General features: G+C 38.2%; 1 protein-coding gene across 9 annotated transcripts in view; it reads right to left on the bottom strand.

Annotated features, from left to right (window-relative positions):
* MAPK10 (mitogen-activated protein kinase 10) overlaps positions 1 to 21,714 on the bottom strand; it is a 315,557-nt gene that overhangs the window by 195,776 nt on the left and 98,067 nt on the right. For all 9 annotated transcript variants that reach the window (XR_007507807.1, XR_007507808.1, XR_007507810.1 and 6 more), the window contains one exon: positions 19,149 to 19,318. Coding sequence is in view for 5 of the 9 variants with exons in the window: in XM_049815264.1 (XP_049671221.1) it covers positions 19,149 to 19,318 (170 nt within the window). In the remaining 4 variants the exon portion in view is untranslated. The remainder of the gene's footprint in view (positions 1 to 19,148; positions 19,319 to 21,714) is intronic.

The following is a 21,714-nucleotide window of genomic DNA, read 5'->3' on the forward strand; positions in this document are numbered from 1 at the left end:
AGCATGCACCACTACTTCTGAACTCCAGTTCTGTAGGAAAGTAACACTTATTTTCAAGGGGTGAAAAAAAAAATTAAGTAGCTTCAAATAAAAATACAATAAAAACTGGATGAGACAAAAAGTTGTTTCATAAAGCAACTCTCTGTGCATTGTGTACAGCGGAGAGGCTTTTGGTTTTTCTGTCATTATTAAGGACACCTTCACCGAGTGGCTCAATGAACAATTGCCCACTTTTATCTAAAGTGAAGTTTGTATTTTCCTTATGATATTTCTAATGGAATCAAGTTATTTAATCATTCTTCGAGACCATATCATCCAATTCCAATAACATACCTAGAAACAGAACCATTTCACAAAATTTCTTTACCATTTCCTTCTGATAATGAAAAAAATTGTTACATATGATTAGTTAAAAAATTTTGAAAACATGAAGAAATACAGCCTCTGGTTGGCAAAGTGGGCTTTTAAAGCTGGGCTCCTAAAATTCTCCTTAAACTTTTAGAAGTTTCATACAACCTTCAGTTATTTTGATAACCTTCACCCCCTATGAATTTTAACCACTTATATTGGTGATTCAAATCTGACTACACAAATTTTGACTTCTACATTTCACAAAGCACACTAATTCTTAGAAACGTTCCCAAATGGACAGCCCTCAGACCCTCTTCCTGACTCTATCTTTTACCAAGAACAAGGAAAGACATGACACAAGTTTTCTGCTACTCCATGAAAAGCAACAGTGTATTTCCCAAAAGATAAATCAACCAAGTCACTAGTTGTTCTAAAAATAATTTTTTAAGCATCAAAATTAATATTTTTTCTTATTAATTCCTGCTTATTGTAGACGTTCACTGACATTCACTTAGAGATTCTGACTGACCAAGTACAGAGCAGAAAGCATGCAAGCATCAGAAGCTTAGTCACAAAGCCAACAAAAACGTAGAAGTGCTCTAAATAAGTAAAAAAGTGTTGGCAATGTATGTCTTGGAAACCACACAGGTGGAGAAGAATAAGCAATATTCCAATTACACTACTCCTGCATAGATAACACACCAAATACATCTCACAAATAAGAATAATTGTTTTGCTAAAGGTGATGAAGAGTTTCATGAAGAATGTTTTAGTTCACTCTTGGCATTTGGGGCAGGATGGTGGGATTTCCCCAAAAAATATGTTCAGAGGGAAAAAAAAATAATTTCTCATGACTGCCCCTGCAGGTATTCTGAAACTGTCAGGAAGTTCCATGTTAACGTTTTCATAGTGAAACTATTTCAGATCAAAATGTTAATTTGTAAGAATAAATACTGAATCTCCCCAAATTATCAACACTGTGAAATGTCAAGTACTGCGCCTGGGAAGGAACAATCCCAGGCACCATTACACGCCTGGGGGTCAACAGTCTGGAAAGCAGCTTTGCAGAGAAGGACCCAGGGGTCCTGGTGGACAACAAGCTGAACATGAGCCAGCAATGTTCCCTTGCAGTAAAGAAGGGCAATGGCATCCTGGGCTGCATTTAGGAAGACTGTTGCTGGCATGTCAAGAGAAGTGATCCTTCCGCTCTGCTCAGTGCAACTAAGGCCACATTTGGAGTGCTGGGTCCAGCTCCTGGCTCCCCGTACAGGACAGACAGGGACATACTGGAGCAATTCCACTGATGAGCCATGAAGGCGACTAGGGACTGCAGCATCTACCATTCAAGGAGAGGCTGAGCAAGCTGGGGTTGTTTAGCCTGGAGAAGAGAAGGCTCAGAGGGGATCTTACCACTGTTCATAAGTTACCTGCTGGGAGAGTAAAGACAATGGAGTCAGACTCTTCCAGTGGTCCTGAGCAACCTGCTGGTTGACTCTGCTTTGAATAGGTGGGTTGGACCAGGTGCTCTCCTACATCATCCATTCTGTCATTTGGTAACAATTCTTTCTTATTCATTAATAAGGCATATAACTTTTATGACCCAGCTAATATCATGCTAGGCACATGCATAAACAAAGATATCGCACTCACTAGTTACAGCATGTATGAAGCAGCTCAGGTGATAAGGCTATCAAAGATCCTGCCTGATTTGACTTCATTCTGGCCAGGGAATTTCACTCAACTAAACCTGACGTTAGAAGGAACAAGATGTGTGATTTATAGCCTAATAGTACGTAGCAGAAAGCAAACCTCCTGTAGCAACTGTCAGGACTGTGTCTCTCATTCTCATTTAGTGCAGCCACAACAGGGCATCATACAGGCCACAACTAAAATACCCCTTAATTCCATTAAGAAAGTATTGAACAAGTAAAATGCAAAGCCAAAGGATTTTTAAAAAAATGATATTTCAACAGTTAAAGGTTTTGTCTCTATTGTTCATGGACATATATTGCAAATATACTTCAGCAGACAAATCTCTCAGCTAATCCACACTACTTGATCACTCAACTTCTTTTAAGAAGAAAAGCCTACATGAGACTCACCTGAGCTATTTAAGAGTACTTTGAATCATTTTAATAATCTTTTCTCTTCTCATATTTTAATCTCATTAGTTACAGCATAAAATCACTGACTAGGAGTTAGAAAACAGTAGCACTGAAAGTTTGTCTGGGCAACCATCTTCTCCAGTCTACAATCTCTGTTTGCTTTTCTGAATTTTTTCTCTCCATCAAAGCAAGAGATAAAAAAGCATCAATCTAAAATCAGAAAACCATAGGCTTCTTAAGCCTTTGGCTTTTATGATCCATTCCCAGTCCTTTACACATCATGGAGGAAAATAAAACAACTAAAGCAATCCTTTGTACAGGGATATTTACTTTGAGATCCTTGTATCTTGACTGCAGTTCTGTCATTGTCTTCTATCAAATGGAAGGTGTCCAACTACTTCAAGAAGTCAATACGTAAATTCATTGCACTGAGTAAATTAATAGCACTCATCGTTTTTTTTCTATTCACCAGAGAGAAGCTTTTGTTTACAGACAGCCAACTATGCATTTTACTACAATGAAATTACAGATACCACACGTAGGTCCTCTCTCTGGTGCTTGCTACACAAAATCCTTACCTTGGAACACCAAGGTTAGTATTGATGATATATCAGCCTTCTTAAGACAAACTTCAATCACTGGCAGAAGAGTGGCTGTATAAACAGGTGACTCAAGGGAGCAGGAATAAGAGAGAGAGAGTAATGAGTGTCTGTGAACTGCTCTGAAAAGGCTGAGTGTGAAAGTCATTTCAAGATCTCCAATAAGAGACTGGACTTGCATCTAAAAGCCTGTGCTTCTTTCTCTGGAAACTCTATCATAACACTTCTTGCTCAACTATGAATTTATTTTTTAATTTATACAGTTGCCTTATTTTTATAACAAAGGCTATAATTCACCCCAGTCTTGTAATAAAATTATAGTTTTACTGCCACATGAGCTCAGAAAATCCTCCAAGTTTACTGCCATATCTCTGGCAGCTGTACAGACAGAAAATGCAGTAAATAAACTCTTTCCCTATAAATTCTGTTTACAGCTAGTTTAGCAAGGTAAACGTTAGTGTTAAAAATGCCTTTTAAACCTCTAAATAATTTGAAACAAACCTATTCAGCAGAGTGAAAAAATTTTAGCCAGATGCGAACATAAATTCATGACTACCAAGAGATATACGTAATTACAGCTATTTAACAGGACTCTTTGCTGACTTCAGCAGGGAAAAAAAAATGGAAATAAATGAAACTCATTCTAGTCAGATTCACACAAACCCAGATCATCATTTACCACCAATGTTGTGTGCAAGTTCAGACTGTAATGATCAATGAGCAATGCTCTGTTATGATACACTTGAAGGTCCAGGCATCCATTTTTATACCTATTTCAAAAAGCAATGAAAAGCATTCTAGTTTCATGTCCAAGTTTCTATTTCAACAGACAGTTACCAAGTAAATACTTTAAATTATTCTTCCCATAGAGGAATAATTCTTTTAATCAACAATGAAACTTAACAGTTATCAATTCCATTATATTCTACGCCAGAATAGACTGCCAAAGCCACAGAAAACCTAATATCTTTTTTAAATCGACTCTTAGAGATGGGTTCCTAGGATAACAAATGGCAATTTTTGGTAGCCTTAATTTCAAGATTCTTCAGATGGGGCGCACACATCCTTTTCAAGATGCTTACCCTTTCTCAAGCCACTACTTCATTAAAGTACTATTATTAGCTTTCAGATGATGGAATGGAAACCCAAAACAGGAAGGGAAGCTCCCAGCCTCCAGCCTCCTGGGGCAGGCTGTGAAATGGAGACTCTTGGCAATCTCAGCAAACAGCCTTCTATATTAAGAAAGTCTCTTCACTGAATGTTGTAGAAATCTGAAGACACTAAACATTCCTCTTACCTATCATTACATAGATATATTGTGACAAATATAGTATTAAAATCTTTCTGAAAAGCTACTTAGTACTACATCTACTTTCTGAAGTGACAAACTTTGGTCCTCTTTGCCCTCCTCCAGAAAGACTGCAGCTGCAACTGTTGATTACAAGTGACTGCTATTTATATCTGCGTTACTTGACCCTTCTAAGTAAGGTAGTTTTGCCACTGACATTAGCATTCTGCCTTATTTCATTCATCCCAGCACAGCAAGAGGGAAGAAAGCTGAAGTCAATCTTGTTAAACAAAGCACTGATCTGTGTACTTGAAATACGCTGGTTATTTAGTGCTGAGATCGCCATCAGTGGAGAGAACTGGTAACCTTGAAAATGATGCTTAACAAGAACGCTAATGATAGCTCATCCCCAACAATCACCACTGACATATGGAGCGGAACACATTCTATATACACACAGAGTTACACATCTAAATGTATATACACATATACATAAAAAGAAAAAGCAGAGATGGATGTATATATAAATCCTTTTCACAGTAGTTTCTCTGACCTCAAACTCCCTGCCCTTGGTTTCAGGTAACTATCACTACTGCACTTTCTGAGGAAGTAATTTTTAGGAAGAGTCAAATCTCTTTTTCCTGTATAAAGCAAAATTTCTGTAAAAATCGTTTATGAAACTTTAACCATAAAATATTTTAAGTGCTTTTTCTTCTCTCTACTTTATGTCCCATTTCAGGAATGCACTCTAACAAAAAAGAGTGAAAAAGTTATTTTGCTTTAGGGAAATTTTAAGGTGTATTCTGGTAGGGGTTTTTGTGGGTTTTGGTTGTTTGCTTTTTATGTTGTCCTCACTTATCAGTCCAAATTTTAGAATGAAATTAGAACCTTCTCATTTTTACCTTTTTTTTCCCCTCCTTTTACCATGTAACTTCTGAGTTTCTAAAGGCAGACATTGATACATTTCTATTTATAAACAGTGCATATTCCTCTTTTCAATAATTACTTTTAAACATTAAAAAAAAATAAATCATTATTTTTAGAGTGAAAAGTTCTCTCCAGAAAGTATCTTTAAAAATAGTGAATTACAAAGGTGTAAAAGAAAAGAACTCCATACCTGCACCAATATGACCCTAATGAAGAGTTGCAGACCTGTTGTCAGGAATGGCTACTCTATGCTCCGGATCAGGTCTATTTCTCCTCAAAATGCAGAGAAATACAGTGGCCTCTGAGACAATGTTCAGAACTTATACTTAAGGAGACCAACACAGTTTCATAATGGATGACTGCTGCACTTTTCTTGTTACTGTATACGGTTCCAGCTATTTGTTTTGAGCTTCCATCAGCTCACAGCTTCTTGCAACCAGCTGGTAACAGTTGGATTAGGAAATACAATCAAGCTGCCTCCCCAGCTGCAACACAAGTCATCATTTACTTTTTTACTATTGCCATGGATGTTTCACAGAATAAATAAATCAGCCTCCAAGCCCTTCCATGCGCTTCCTCATCACAGCAGAGATTACTGATTGAGCTCAAAGTGTTCCTTCCTACCTGGGGCAGCAGAGGAGTCAAACACAGGCATCCTGCCACAACAAATACCTTGCCAGCAAGGTGCTCCAGCTGTTGCCCTTTGGAGCCCCTTCACATGCCAAGATGACATGAAACCTAAGCAGCAAAGACAAAAAGGTCAAACTAGGCTGTCACCTCGGTGCATTTTAAATGGAGCAGGTCCCCCCTTTGGGCCTTTGGGAACATTGCAACCAAAGCAAGGTAACTTGCTGCCAAATATTCAACACGTGATCTCTTATTCTGTGTTGGAATGAAGTAACATGAGAGAGGACAGAAGTGCTTGAACCTTTTGGGATTATCATCCTAGTTCCCTGAATGAGAGTTCAGCGTTGCTGTCAAGATCATATAGTGAATTCTGTAGCACTTAAACCTCAAAGATGTACCATTAAACTTGGATGATTTTAAGACAAAAGTTCAAAATGTGTGGCTCTATTTTACATTTGAGTGTTTAATCAGGAAAGACAGGTTTCTTTTCAACGAAAACTTAGAGAATGAGGCCCACTGTTCAGTGTGCACATGCTTTCATTTATTTAATAAATATATGGCAGGCAAAATCCAGTTAAAAACAGAAAAGACGTGTCTTGCTCTCTGCTTGCACAATACTCTTCATTTAGAGTACTGCACTAGAAAATGCTTGCTCTCAAACTTTGCTTCTAAGACTTATGGTTCTGATACTGAAATAAAGTCCACTGAAAATGAAGAAGTTTATTGTCCAATTCATATTATGGATTTTACATTTAGATATTAAATATTTTAGAACAGAGAAGAGCACATGTGGCACATTTTGACTAAAAATGTCCACGTCTCCCGTATCATTTCATTACAGTGTCAATGTAATTATTACTGTAGAATTATAAAACAGGTTTCTTCACTTCACTACAACATACTTATTCTATTTCCCACCTTGCAAAATACAGCTCTATAAAGGCCCTGGTTAAATGGAAATATGTTTTAGTTGAGCTACATTTTTTCAGAAATCAGACCAAAGCTCTCTGGTTATCCATACATTAAACAAAAAAAAGGTGATTTTAAGAGATCTACACACATTTCTGTCTGAAAATGGAAATGACCAAAAAAACCAACCAACCAAAAAAACCTGCTCACATGACCAGTCGTAACCGTACTTATTGAAATGGGAGTCAAACAGACAAATTTTCGTCATAGCTAGAAGAAATTACTTCAACAGGAGTCTTTCCCCAGTCAGATCTGTGACAGTGTATGCCTAGGTATTTATGATCTTAAAGAACTTGTTCAGAGATTCAAATGCACTCCTGCTTATTCTTAAAAAAGCAAACACAAAGTCCAAGCTCACAACTCATCCAGTCCCTTTACCGTCACCCATAAAGGATTAGAATAGTATCATTTTCATATCCATGACATCTGCAGCCCAATTTTGAATCCGTATTACTCATTCTGTTTAAAATACTGCAGTCACTGCCTGAAATGTCAAAGCCAAGAAGCCCTTTCCAGCAAAGATAAACTGGGAAGCACAATGAATTTGTATTTCTAAGGGCAACTAGATTTGAAAACTTAGCTGTGAAATCTATTTTACAATTCGGTCATGCTGAGACAGCTCTCATCCGCCAAACTTTCAGATGGGTGGTCTGAAGGAAGATGATTGAGACATCATATATAAGACAATGTAAAAGAAGTTGCACAGAAAAGAAAGGCTGCAATGCTTATTTTTAGTAAACATAATTACAATAAAAGTTCACTTAACATCTGTCACTGGTGGCTCCAAATGTGCTATATTGTAACTTCACCAATTATACTACTGGGTAAAACTGTAAAATAAGAAAATAATTCACTATGAGGCAAAAGAAGCTACACACTTGGAAAACTGCTGGGAAAGAGGAATCACAGGCTGGAATCTATTAAGAAAAAGGAGGGTCTGCAGTAAAATTTGCCCTCTATTACTGGCTGACAAATTTTTCAGTTACTATGCTAAATCTGCTCTGCTGATACCTTCTTTTAAAACAATTACACAGGTGAAAGTATCAAATTTGTTCATGTTAACAAAGTGCTCTTCCATCAAAATCTCCAGTAGTTCTTAAAAGTGACTATCCTCTCCACCTCCATCACCACCACAAAACACAAGCCTGTGTATAGATGTATAGAGAAGCTCCACACCTTGCACAGACCAAAATCCGTTGACTGAGCTGACAATTCAGATGCACAAGGTTATGCCCTTTTGGCTCAAGCTGTAAAAAAATACCTCTGTGACTCTCTCATCCACAGCTGGACTTCAGTTTAGTATATCTTTCTGATTATATGAACTGGTGATGCCCTACCAAGAACCATTCCGGAATCTACTGATCAGCTCTGTATATTGATGCAGGATAAACTCTTTTCCCATGGCCATTCTCACTCACAAAGACGGTGCAGGGATACGGTAGGAAAGACAACGTGGAAACAGCTATACTGTTCACACACTGCTTGGCACACCTCTCATAAGGGGTGCCATTTTAGTTTGCCTGGTGACTAAAATATTCATGAGGATGCTAAATATGAAGTATGTTTACATACTTCTCATCTGTATATACTCTGCTAATTCTTTATACTTGGCTCTGAAAGTGACTCGGTTGTAGAATCTGTTTCTGAACAGAACTGTAAAACCAGTACTTTCTGGTTCTGCATTTCTCCTGTCATTAATTCACTAGTCTGCTAGCTCATACTAACTTTTATTAACTGCCAGCCTCGGAAATTCAACCTGATCAGTGAAAGAAGCCAAGTTTTTTTTCATTCTGCTTTAAAAGCGCTCTAGGCCAAAATGCTTTCCCTTACATGTCACACATGTAAGAGATGACAGTCTCATGGTTTCCGAAGTATGCTACACTACTCACTCTTTGTATGCTCAAGATTTACCAAAGCCAGAGCAAGGTAAAATTTTGCAAAATGGATCAGAGCTGGGGTTGCCTATCAATATTCAGTGGCAGGAAATACATGGACAAAGGAAGTTAAAGCATGATTTGTAGTTAAACCATATTGAGTAATTGTTTGTCCAGCATTTGGAGAATGGGTATAAGACACTAAATCTGGTAAAGAGATCTTGCATGCAGTGCTCTGAACTTTCAGCAGGGTATATAAACTTTGGACAGTTTTCAAGTTGTGTTAAGTATCAAAGCCAGAAAAAGTCCGATTTCCTCATTTAACAGCAATTTACAAGACTAGGGAAATATGGACACCGAGGCAAGTCTATGCACCTGGCAGAAGTTGAGTACCTAGCACATTCAAACTGTCAGTCACATGATAAATCTGTTATTTTTGGATCTACAAACTGAAACAGAAAACAGCTACTATCTTCCATAGCCATTTCACAGTCATAATTTAAAAGACTTACTGGCTTGCCTGATGAACAGAACAAAAGCTGTCAGTTTGGGGAAAAAGAAACATTATTTCACAATCTTTCTTGCTGCATTTCTCAACTGATTAAAAGTCAAAATTCAACCAAGCACTAAAAACGTATTGTCAGTTAGTCATCACTTGCAATGTGATAATCATGGAAGGAAAAAAAAGCCAATGTAAAAAGATTAACCCTAAAAGGCTACTCAAATTCTAGTTTCCCCAAACTAACCCTGCAATCTCTGCAAGACTATTCTAAGCAGACAGAAACAGAAGAATGGAGATGCTGCAATGTCACTTGGTGGTGCTGTGGGAGGGAAGAAACCCAATGCTGCCACATGTCACCTTTACCCTCCCAGCCAAAGGGCTAGTCCACAGCCTGCCCTTACACCGACAGTAACTCAATCAACCCAGGTTGCTCTAACTCATTCAGCACTCTCGTCCAACTGGGGTAATTCTGTGTCTACAGTCTCTCATACTGAGGGACATCTCTGACACAGGTAAGATGCTAGGAGGTAAAACTGTTGGCTTGTAAGGATACAAAACGTTTTTACCTGCTGTATAACAAGCCAAAATGCCTTTGTTCAACACAAACAAAATTCAAAATTACTTAAGTTTTCAGAGTTGCTCTGTTACACCAGAAATTTCAAGATGTAGATGCTCTGACACAATTTTAAAACAAGATTTTTGTTTGAATTACAAACCCTACCCCCTTCTGTGGCTCATGGTGAATTAGCGGCCCCAGAGCTACAGAACTTATTTCCAGTTTGTAAATGGGCACCAACCAATTTTGGAAGGAAAAGTGTAATGCCGTGAATCCAGAAAAGAATAAAAGCAAAAAAACCCAATCCAAACCCCCCCTCGATGTCCTGTTTGCCACTTGCTTTCACTCCTACCTTTGAGTCTTTCTCCTTTCTGCTTCCCTTCCTAACTGCCTCTCTCTTTATTGCCAACTCTTGCCCATTCTGGTGAGTTTTCCCACTCATGTCATGCCAGACATGTCTCACAATGTTCACAAGCTTCATACACATGCTCTTGTTTCATATTGTCTTTCTATTTTGCACAACTTCTGTTATATTCCATTTTTTTGGCTGTCACTGTTTTTTATGATTGTCTGAGGACAGCAGATCCTGGGACAAGGGACAACTTTTTGCTTTCTATAAAGAACTGTGAAAATCTGTAGACCACATTAATATCAGAGAATAAATATCAACAATACATGCTGACAAAGAAAATGGAATTATCTGAGCTGCATTTCCTTCCAGACTGGCTCTGGTTTTTCTATTTCTGGTTCCATTGCTTCTTTGTTTTGATACCTGCCCTTTTATTTGGATGCTCTGTCCTACAGGCCTACCTCTCTAATTCCATATGGTCACAGCTATTCTCCTATCATGGGAGAAACCCCTTTTCCCTAAGAGGGAACAGAAGCATTCAGTGCAATTGCTCTCATGTTAAATACATGGTAATCAGTGATGATGATGCAGCAGTCTTCATTTCAGTGGTGACAGGACTGCAAGTGAATGAAATAAAAGGTTAAGTCTGAACTCAGTTAAGGAATGGCTGCAAGGCACTGACAGTAGTTAATTCCAACCCTGATTTCCTCCTTGAACTGAAATTTGTATGCAATTGAATTCCAGGCAGACAACCTGACACAACAGGAGAAGCAAGGAGAGTCTTGAAAAAAATCTGCCCGATAAGCTGCAGCGTAGAAGTGAGATAGAACAAATGTGAGAAAAGGAAGATCTAACAGTGACCAAAAGGAAGTTTTTGATGGGGTAGGAGCAGATAGGTGCCTGACATCTGTAAGGGGAGTTATAAAATGTTACTGTCTGATAGTTAAAGTGTAAATTAAATTGAGATTTTAATCAGCCAACACAGAAAGAGCTTAAGTTACACAAACATCAGTTACTTCTCTGCAGCCACAGAATTTACAAACAGCTGATAAATTTTTTAATGGCTCTAACAGGATCATAAATGCTTATCCAGTCATGGCTATGAACAAACCCACCCTATACCTAAGAGCTGTACTGAAAATCCTGGGTGTCAATGCTCTCAAATGAGCCTGACAGTGCCTTTACAGTACTGTAATTTATGACCAAGTGAAGTGAGTATCGCTGTCAGGGTTCACAAAAACAGGCTGCACAGAGATAGCTTCGAGACCAACTTATTTACAGTTTTTTTCATAAACTTGCAGAGAGAAAATTTGGAATAGATTTTGCCTGCTTAACTACTGTAGTCATAGAAACTACACAGGTTCTTTAAGCAGAAAAGAAGAAAAAAGGACAGTCAGAAATATAGGCAGTCTGAGTATTTTAGAGACAGAGACTCTGATCTCTTTGCTAGGAGACCACACTGTGGCACGTTTTATTATACATGATTTGTGATTTCCAGAACCTAAATTGCATTTGAGACTTCTGTGCACAAGCAAATGGAAACAGAACACAAGAAGACAAACATGAAACACATGGTGGTTTCCTGTCTATCAGGAATCTCTTCAGTTAGGTAGAAAAAGGACATTACAAAAAAGAATTGAGAAATAATTTTTTGTAAAGTAATTACATGTAAAAAAAAAAAGACAGAACAATAATTCTTTTTCAAACATTACATCTCAGGTACCCCTGTCATAAAAATGGGTCTTCATTCTGCCTCAGGTGCTTTCATGCACTGCTACTGGATATATACTTTTTTTTTTTTCTTCTTTCCTACTTACATTAAAGATAACAATAGTAGGTAGAAGAAGATGTAAGAATCAAAGCAAACATGGAATAGAAGCTGCTTATTCTTAAAAACAATTAACTTATCTCATTTTTCAGGCACATTATGTATAGTCTGACATATGGCAGCTGTTCTCTATGATCCTAACAGCAGTTTCCTCCACATCCAAGCTAAGTTCTCTGCTGAGGCCATAGCAAGAGCATTGCAAGACATTGCCTCCTCCCCTCTCACCCCACATCCAAGCAAACTGTCTCTGAATATGTTACTATGGAAATTCTAATAACATCAGAAATCTGACCAACTTAGATAAGCACCCTCACTCAATATTCTGGAGCTCAAATCCACAGAGATACTCAATCTTTGCTGTTCCCACTGGGCGTCTCTCAGCACCTTAAAATGCACGTGCTGGTGATCCAGATTCCAAACACAATTGGGAAATCTGCTATCTTTCTGAAGAATCAAGGCATAGATATATCAGAACAACAAACCATAATGTGCGGTTCCAGATGTACATCAGATGGTGATCAATGGCTAACTGAATACATGCAGTTAAACTTTTGGCATTTCAGAGCAATGACATGCTAGAAAATCCACAGAATACTACAATGTGAATGCAAATTGGTAGTTGGAGAAAAATCCTGCAATGTACAAATGAATAAGTGAGGCTTGAAGCTTGCTGTGAGTTTACTTATGGTATTTCAACATTTAAGAACTTCCCAAAGTGAAAAGAAAAATCTGTCAATAGTTTAAACCACTTGTTCTCAGGAGAGAAAAGAAAAAAATCTCATTCGGTGTTGCCATTGTATGAGATTATATTAGCACTGGGAAACATCAGATAATTTGTTTAAATTTACATGCTTATTTCACTAACAGAGCAGTAATACTTCACAGTACAAACTGACAGCTATTTTCTACTTTACTCTCTCACAAACCACTTGTAAAACTCTCTAAACGTTGTGTTCAAAAACCTCCTCGGGAGCGGAGTGTCAAAGCACATCAACAAAGCATGCAACAGCATGAGAAAGAGAACACAAGCTGAACTAATGGATACAATTTGGAGAATCTTTAACAGAACAGGATAAATCTGCCGTGCCAGCCGACAGAATGTTAAGCACAAAAAGTCTGTGAGATGTGACTGTGTAACTGAAATGCAAATAACTGAACTCAAAACACGCTCAGTACTGATTCACAGGAGAGACTGGGACTGACAAAATTAACACTGCCACTCCCTTCAGGGCCACTGAAATTCTAGGCATATCTGGATATGTGCTTCACTTCATTTGTCCTCTGAAAGACATGTATTCTTTCTTCTCCTCTTCTGAGGAAAATTAGCGATCTATCCTGCAGTGAGAACACCTCTGAACTTTAATGGAACTATGCCAGTTTACAGAAGTGGAAATGTTGACCTCTATCAAGGAATACAGTATTTCAGTTCAGTGGCACAAAGAAAGCAAAACAATATTACTGGAACAGCAGGGTCATAATGGAGAAATACACTGATCTCTCAAGGACTTTAATATACCAGTGTCCAGCTAAACAATACAAATGAGGTTGTGCATTAACTGTGAGTCACTCAGATGTCCACTATTCTCTGTCTCTTTTCCACTGTACTATAGTAAAAGCATAGACTATTCTTCTTTCATCAGTGTGGGCTCAGAATTAATTATGCTCAGAAGTGCCAGCTCCTCTGTTCCATGGCTTTTACTATTATTCCCATTGCAATATCACTTTAGAACCTTATACTCAGACCAGGAGTCAGTTGTGCTACACAAACCCAAAACTGAAGGATAACCTTCATACAAAAGAACTCAAGTGGTTTTGCAAACTCAAAGATCTGTTCTTCATCATTTACAGGCACATTCCACACAGAAGGTAGTCATATTAAATTAAAATCTATTTTTAAGTGGTTGTATTGATTGACTATGTTCACATCTGCACAGACCTCCACCAGAGATCTATAGGATGGAAGAGGTTTCCCTATAATACTTGTCTTAGTATATATAATACATGAATATATGGAGAATTAGAGCAAGTTTTAGCCAACTCCATCTTAACAAATCTCCCATTACCAGTATCATGACACAACAGGACACTTCCCTATGATAGTTCCAAGGAGAACAGCAACAAAAAACCCTTCATACTGGACATCTTGTAGTGGACAGTATCTGTTGCATTCTTCCTCCAGCCTTTGAACACTATGGGAAGAGGTTGAGTCACCATCCCTGGAGATATTTAAAAGATGTGTAGACATGGCACTTAGGGACATGGTTTAGTGGTGGACTTGATGATCTTAAGGGTCTTTTCCAACCTAAATGATTCTATGATCAGCAGTTATATAAGCCACAACAAGGACCACCATCACGACATGCTGATTTGAAAGAACTCTGTACTCCTTAAGATTCAGCTGCCAAACTACAATTAAATCAGCAATGAGAACCTATGGTAACCTTAGGCAACATAGCAAGCTATCAGTTGACTTGCTGACTCTACCTGTTACAGGGAACACAAAGACTCTGCAATCTCCTTCATATTCAGGCTCAAAGATATCATCAAATCACTAATTCCAAGAATAAAACCACAACAGATTTCCCAACTTACTCCTTCAAGAATATATTTATAGTCTCCTCTATATCTGCAGATGAGATATCTTTCTAAATTTATAATGCATTCACTGAAGAGCTACCAGGACTCTTCAAAACTATCCTCAAACCATCATTCCTGCTCCCATACTCCCCCCCTCCCCAAACATTACTCCAAGACACAAAAACTTCTTGCATAAACTAGATAGCAAAAAGCGCTTCCCAGCTAACACTCCCATGGTCCAGCTACACATCATTAGACCACATCCCAACATCATACAGCATGAAAGCCTGTCTTCACTCTTCAGAAAAAAGCAAAATAAACATTCAGGATTTCAGCTGGAAGATATCATCAGACTCATCTATTTGATACTCACCCAGACAACTTTGTCCTTAAAGCTAACACTTTCTCCAGATAATGCACACAGGAATAGGCACCAATGTGGTCATAAACCAGACCAAATGTCTTCATAAGCTGCTTCTAAGATTTTAATTACTTCTATCCTGAAGCCTGTAAGTGATACCTGCCATGGAAAACTGGACTTCACCCTTGCTTCCATCATAAATTCAAAAAACATCACAGCCCCTTCAAATTCTTTTTGAAATATTCCTGTACAACATCATTTTTCTAAACACCACAGGCAGTATCAAAAATATCACAGGCGATATAAAAAATGATAGCTTGCAAACCACAGCAGAAAACCTACAGATCAATTGCCTTGCTTCCAGGCAAAAAGCATTCATTTAAAACACAAAGAAACAGAAATATGCTGATGTTGGAGTAGATGTTGATTTTATGGAACGTGAGAACTCCTCTCCCTCCACCCTCATCTAAACCAACCATACCCACAGGCTCTAAGTGACCTGCCCCTCTCCCCCCCCGCCCCCCCCCTTGTAAAATAAGGTAGTTGACAACTCCCTTCTAACATTGCAGAGGGGTATCAACTACCTCTTCTCTCAGCAGTTTAAGTGGCACGTATTTAATTAAACTCAGAAAACTATTCTCAACTCATTTTACCTTTGACGTTTTCTGTTTCTATCCCAGACTTGAAGATCAATTCATGTGGTTAAAAGCCTGCATAATTTTTACAACTACGGCATGGTCTAATAAACTACAAGCTCCATTTCAGCTGTGTCCCATTGTCACCACACCTATAACAACATGATAATTTTATGCAAGTGCACCCTGTATAGTCTTTCTCACAGATTTCAGTGTGATGTACAGTAAGCAAACAGCCTACACTTGCATTATGAGTAATTTTTGCAGAGTGAAGAGGAACCTCCCTGCTCAAGAGATTCCAAGCAGCTTTTTCTTTCTTCCTGCTGGCAAAAATAATCTTGTGAACACAGTTAGCACAAATCCCATTGAAAGCTCCTACAATTAATTTCTGAAGATACCGAATGCACTATGTCTACAGCCAATACCACTTTCTCACCAAGTTTATAATTATTTCACATGGGCACAGTCACAACTAACACTCACATCATATGGCTTTCTCTTTTTCACATAATTTAATAAATTATCATCTTCTGAAGACCTTAATATCTTTCTTTAATACTTCCATATCAAGAAAATTATTTTGTCTTTGATGTAATTTTCAGAATAATCAAGTGGAATCAAGCCCCAACTTCTTTCATAACCACATTCCCTGCTTCCCGTGCCTGCTTCTGTTCCATGGCACGAATTATTTTCCACCGAAATTCTCCTGCTTATGTTGACATCTATTTATAGAATTCTGTGAGAAAGATTTCAGTATTCTGTGGCTTTGCCCAGGAACCCAGCAACACCAGCTTCCAGAGCAGCCTGAAAAACATCGTCTCTCTCCTCCATCTCCCTCTGCCTCTACAATTACCTCTTGGGCTGCAGACAGTTTGCCTGTCCAAGTATATCCAGCAAGGTGCTAAGGCAGCCAGCATGCTGGGCACATGGGGTCCCACATCCAAGTTCAGAGGGAAGCTGTTGCTAGCAAGTGGAGTTTGGTCCTGAAGTTAGTGCTGAGGCAGTCCTTAGCATGGAATATCTTGCACCTGATTGGTACTGAGACATTTGATGTCAAATTATTGAAAAATCTATTATTAAATAGGCCCCTTTTTCTCAAGATGTGGGAATTACAGTTGTGTGGCCAAGTACTTGACAAACCAGAAAAGTCACCAGCAGCGCGGCTCTTCCAGTATGGGGAAGACAGCATGGACTCCACTTGCCAAGCTGCAAAAATTTAGACCAGTCAAGCAGCAGGCGACTGGCGGCAACTGCTGGCAGCTGCTCAGTCCTGAAAGGGTAGTTAGCATTTACCAATAATACTCTACCTTTATCACTCCATAAAACCAGATGTCGCTATGCACTAAAGCTGTCTCCAGTAGCTGGGTAGCCCGTCACTCCAGCCAGACAACAGGTAGTGTCCTTTTACCTACAAATATCTGGAAGGAAAATCCAGAAATAGTGCATGCTGTGAGAGGTCTGAGCCTAAACCACTCTGAGCTATCCTACTTCTGTCTGCCCTTGGTAGAAGGAACAATCAGAAAATACCCATCCAGCTTCTACACTTCTGCTAATTTTGGCACTAAGAGACAGAATTGCATCCCAGATCTGTTATGCTTCCCGAACAACAAGTCATTAAGTATAAACAGAGCCACTGGATCTAAAAGAAACTACAACCTAGGTTTTTCCCACTATTTTCATAGAGGCACTCCTCATGGCTATTCTTTACGAAGGAACAAGATGAGCAGGGCAAAATAACTCCCCCACCAGAGCCAGCAGCACTCCACAAACAAGCAGTTTTTCAGTATATTTTTTCCCTTAAATTAATCTGCTTTTTCTAGATATAACCCTATATCCATCAAAATACCTATAGTTTCTAAATAGTGTTTCTACTGTAGAAACTTACACTATTTAAGTTTACCATGTAAACTTATTATTATTACTATATAATTATTATTATGCAAGTAGAAACTCACAAAACTGATTTCTTTTTTTTTTTTTTATTACGTATTGTCTTCCCTTAGCTAAACTAGATATATATATTTATCTCAATTTTTTTCATTAATTTCTCACTTCACCACTGATTCCTCATGTTTTGCTCATAGTTTGTTAATGTACTTCTGGTAAATTATGCCTCATGACAGGCAGATTACAACATAACACATACTAAGCAAAAATGCTCATTATCTTCCCCACGTATCATGTAATACAGAAAGGCCTTCTATGGCCTCACCGTGCTGCTCAGCCATTTCAGGGGATTTGTGTTAACTTTCACTTGAACTTACTTGTTTTCTGATTTGATTTTTCTTTCCTAATATATTCTTACTGTTTGCCTATCAACTCTTAGTATGAAAGACAATTCACAGGATGTTATTGATTTTATTTAGCTTAACTTCTGTTTTTTTTTTCCTGCTCATAATTGATCATTACAGGAATTCAGTTGCAGAGAGGTTCAACAAAATCTGATTTTCCTCTAAAACAAATAGAGGATAGTAAGTATGAAGAAAAAAACCCATGTGTTGCCATATATGGAAGTGGACAAATAGTGCAGAATGAACATTAATAGTACTCAATACAAAGTATGTTTCTTTCCCAAAGCTGATTTTAAACTAACCTTTAGCCCTTTTGTGTTTAAGATATGAAATACAGTACTTCATCATTTAGATCAATCTTTGGACTTGTGTGGCCTCAAAGTATATTAAACACTGGAAGTGACAGACTGAGACTTAAGGATGTGTTGCTAATTGTTGTGACACTGTCAATTATAGTGCCAATGGCAATGATCCACGGAAGCCCACTTGCCTCTAGATTAAAGGAACCTGTTGCTTTACCACTGCCTCCAATTGTAACATAACACACTACATCAAAGTCAGAAAAGAGCAGTGATAAAGATGACAGATGGAATTAGACTTCAACTCTGATCCGAGTTATAGATAAAAGATTGTGTTAGTTACTCTAAACGCCTCATAATTAAACAGGTAACAAATGCTTGCACAAAGACATTTAAATACAAGTCACTGAAATTTAAGAGCCATATCTGAAAATGCAGAGGCAAAAGCCAACCAGGATATCACAACTTTTGAAAATAATAATTTTGAATTTCATAAGCCTTTTGTATTATTTAGAAGAGCTACTGAATTTCTGTCTTTTGTTCACATTGCTCACATCACTGCAATGTCTCTTTTAAGAAATAAAGGAAACATTACCAGTTACCTTGATTTGAGAGGCTCCCATTCTGAATAGTTGAGAATTCTATAGGATGTGACAAGTTTCTATATTGCTCTCAGTGAATTTTACTGTACAAAGACTAAAATTACAGGGTTTACTTGGGGTGTTATTTGCACTGCCTCTGGAAATAGTGCCACAGTTGTCAATTATGGTAAGATGTTTCTCCTGCTTTCTTGCTAGTTACATTTTGCTATGTGGAAAAACAAATGTAGTGCTATCGTTCTTACCAGCACGAGAATTTATTAGCGAACCACTAGGCTCCTTCTGCCTCAGGACGTCCGTTGCCTGACTGTTATTTTTGCAATTTTAGACAACGTCTGTAGCTAGCAAACTGTGAAGAAATGCAAAAGGCAAATCCTATTTAAAAGCATAAGAGAAACTGCTGATACTTACCAAACTATTCCCTGAGCCCCAGAGCCAATAGGTTTCAAGTTCTGGTAGCGTTTGAGAACTGTGAAGGTCGAGTCACCTACTTCCACGCTGTAGAACTGGTTGTCAACTTTGCTTTTGCTCATGTTGTAATGTTTGGCAATATATGACACATCCACTTGTTTCCCAAATCCCTGTTGTACAGAAGAAGGGAAGGAGGGAGGGAGTGGAAAAAACACAGAAACCAAGACTGGTAAAACATCACAATACTGATAAAACACAGTCAGCCTAATTCTCCAGTATAAATTCTTGTCATTTTAGGTTTACTGTCACAGATCTACATGATCCTCAAACACTCTCAAATACTGTATCAAACCTTCTTTCACCCAGCAAGTAACCATAAAAAGCCACTGATTAAAGAAAGCGAGTGAATTCTCCAGCTGACGTTTGTGACACAGTTACTCTCAACTACTGGTCTCTGCTTGCCATTACTGCTGCTTTATGAATACTGGCTTATGTGTTCATGCTGATTTTGCCCTCATTTGTATTGCAATAAATATCTTATTTTAAAATGAGAAGACTTACATCAGTGTAGAAGTGGGACAAGAGACACAGCAATTAGGCTCTCCATCATTGGTCAGATAAAGTCTATTCACATGAGCGCTAAAACCTGCCCTGAGCACATGGGAAAGGCCTTGAGAACCGTTCAACAGGAGTGGAAAAAGAAACAGAGCAGTTTATGAGATGAAGTGTGACCTGACATGGCTCAGCATCATGGAAAGTATTCAGCAGCTCAGGAGATCTTCCCAAGTTCTGAGTTCTGAAGGACAGAAGAGTTGCTCTCGTGACCTGACGAATGTGTTAGTCCTAAGCAAAGGCTACAGTTACGGTAAACTTTTTACACACTGAAGCTGGTGCTGCAGTGCTATAACCTCACCCAAATTTGTAGAATTACTACACAAAAAGTTACATTATAACCATTTTATGACAACTGGTGAGCTCAGTTCCCTGAAGACTATGGAGTGAAGTATATAGTAATTTGAGATAAAAATCAGAATTTAATGTTTGTAATTTAGGATTCTACACTACCTGATGCTGAGCACAGGATGCAAAAGTTCAACAAATTACAATAGATCTGTCCTCAAGTAGTTGACAACTCACTTATGGAAGTCAAGACTTTTCCAAATGCCTTCTCTAAGGAGAGACAAAACCCATGCACTCTGCCTGTGCATTTATTTTCAGTGCTCGCAAACACAGCTTCTAAATTTTCTTATTTGCTCTATTATAAATTACTTTCCCCAGAATATCTGAATAATCAACTGTGTTATGTGACTATGGACTACTAAGTTGAATGTTGATGGAACAAGGAAAAATGTAAAGTCAATTTGCAGAATATTATTTTTTTGATTTAAAAGGACATACTTCCAGTGTTCCATGAAGCTGGTCATTAAAAACAGATAACTGACCTTGGTGAGAACTTGGATTCTCAGGTTTGCCTTAGGACAATTAATATTCTTTTTCTGTCTGTTATCTCACTGAAAGGTCCATTGTCACTGGACAGCATTGGTTAATCCTAACCACCTCATTTAGAGACTTAGAAACATTCTAATAAATGTAGCTGTTCATTCAAAGAGAAAATCTCATTTCAGAAGAGCAACTAGAAACATTACATTTACTTGTTAATCAGATACAGGGCAAGGCTTTTTTCTATTATTTTTTTTAAATGCAGAAAGCGAGAAATTTATGGACACTGACATAGTGCTAAATTCAAGCTTACAGAGTGTGAAATGACTCCTAAAGAGGTTTGAATTTTTCTCATCTGAAGAAAGACAGACTGCATCTGATTTGCACTGCGTAGCCTTAGTCTTAAAAAGCCTTCCATTACTGAAGGGAGATGCATAAATTTGGCTAGCTCAGCTATTCATACCAGATCTAGAATTGAGAGGCTTTATTTTAATAATATATTCCTCAGAGACAGGAAATAATCACAGCTCCCTCTGGCTAGACAAATGCATTTGCAGTGTGTTTTTTTCTGATGTCATTATCAGGACAATGCAGACAATATTCAGCATTAACACCCGTTACTCTAAAGCCAATGTTATACAAAATGTCAGCATAAAAATTGCATTCCTTAGTGAGCCTGACTCATAGCCAGCCCCTCTGGAAGTACAGATACAGCGACTTTTTTAAACAAGCCAGATCACTGTGTTAAGGCTTGGGTGAGCCAGGCCTGCCACAGCTTGTTGCATGCTCACTCCCAAGCTACCCAATAGTTTGTCATGGGGTATGGAGCTAAATGGGAAAAGATATTTCATTACTCTACATTTAGAATCCTGTGCACATCAGAATTACTTGCTTTGAAGTTAGACTGACCCTGTGAACTGTTGGCTTCGGGATTCCCATGCTGACTACAGTGGGATTTCTGAACTACTGCAGTTCCAGCAGGTGGTTATTTTAAATCCAGGAATGCCTTAAAAATCAATTAAAACACCTCAGAAGAACACCCTGTAGTACCTCAGTTACATCAATAATTAATGTATGCAATTGCTTCAGTCATTTCAACAGCAGTTGAAGTGATGTTGATCGACGG

Source organism: Accipiter gentilis, chromosome 12, assembly GCF_929443795.1.
Source record: "Accipiter gentilis chromosome 12, bAccGen1.1, whole genome shotgun sequence".
Classification (NCBI taxonomy): Eukaryota; Metazoa; Chordata; class Aves; order Accipitriformes; family Accipitridae; genus Astur; species Astur gentilis.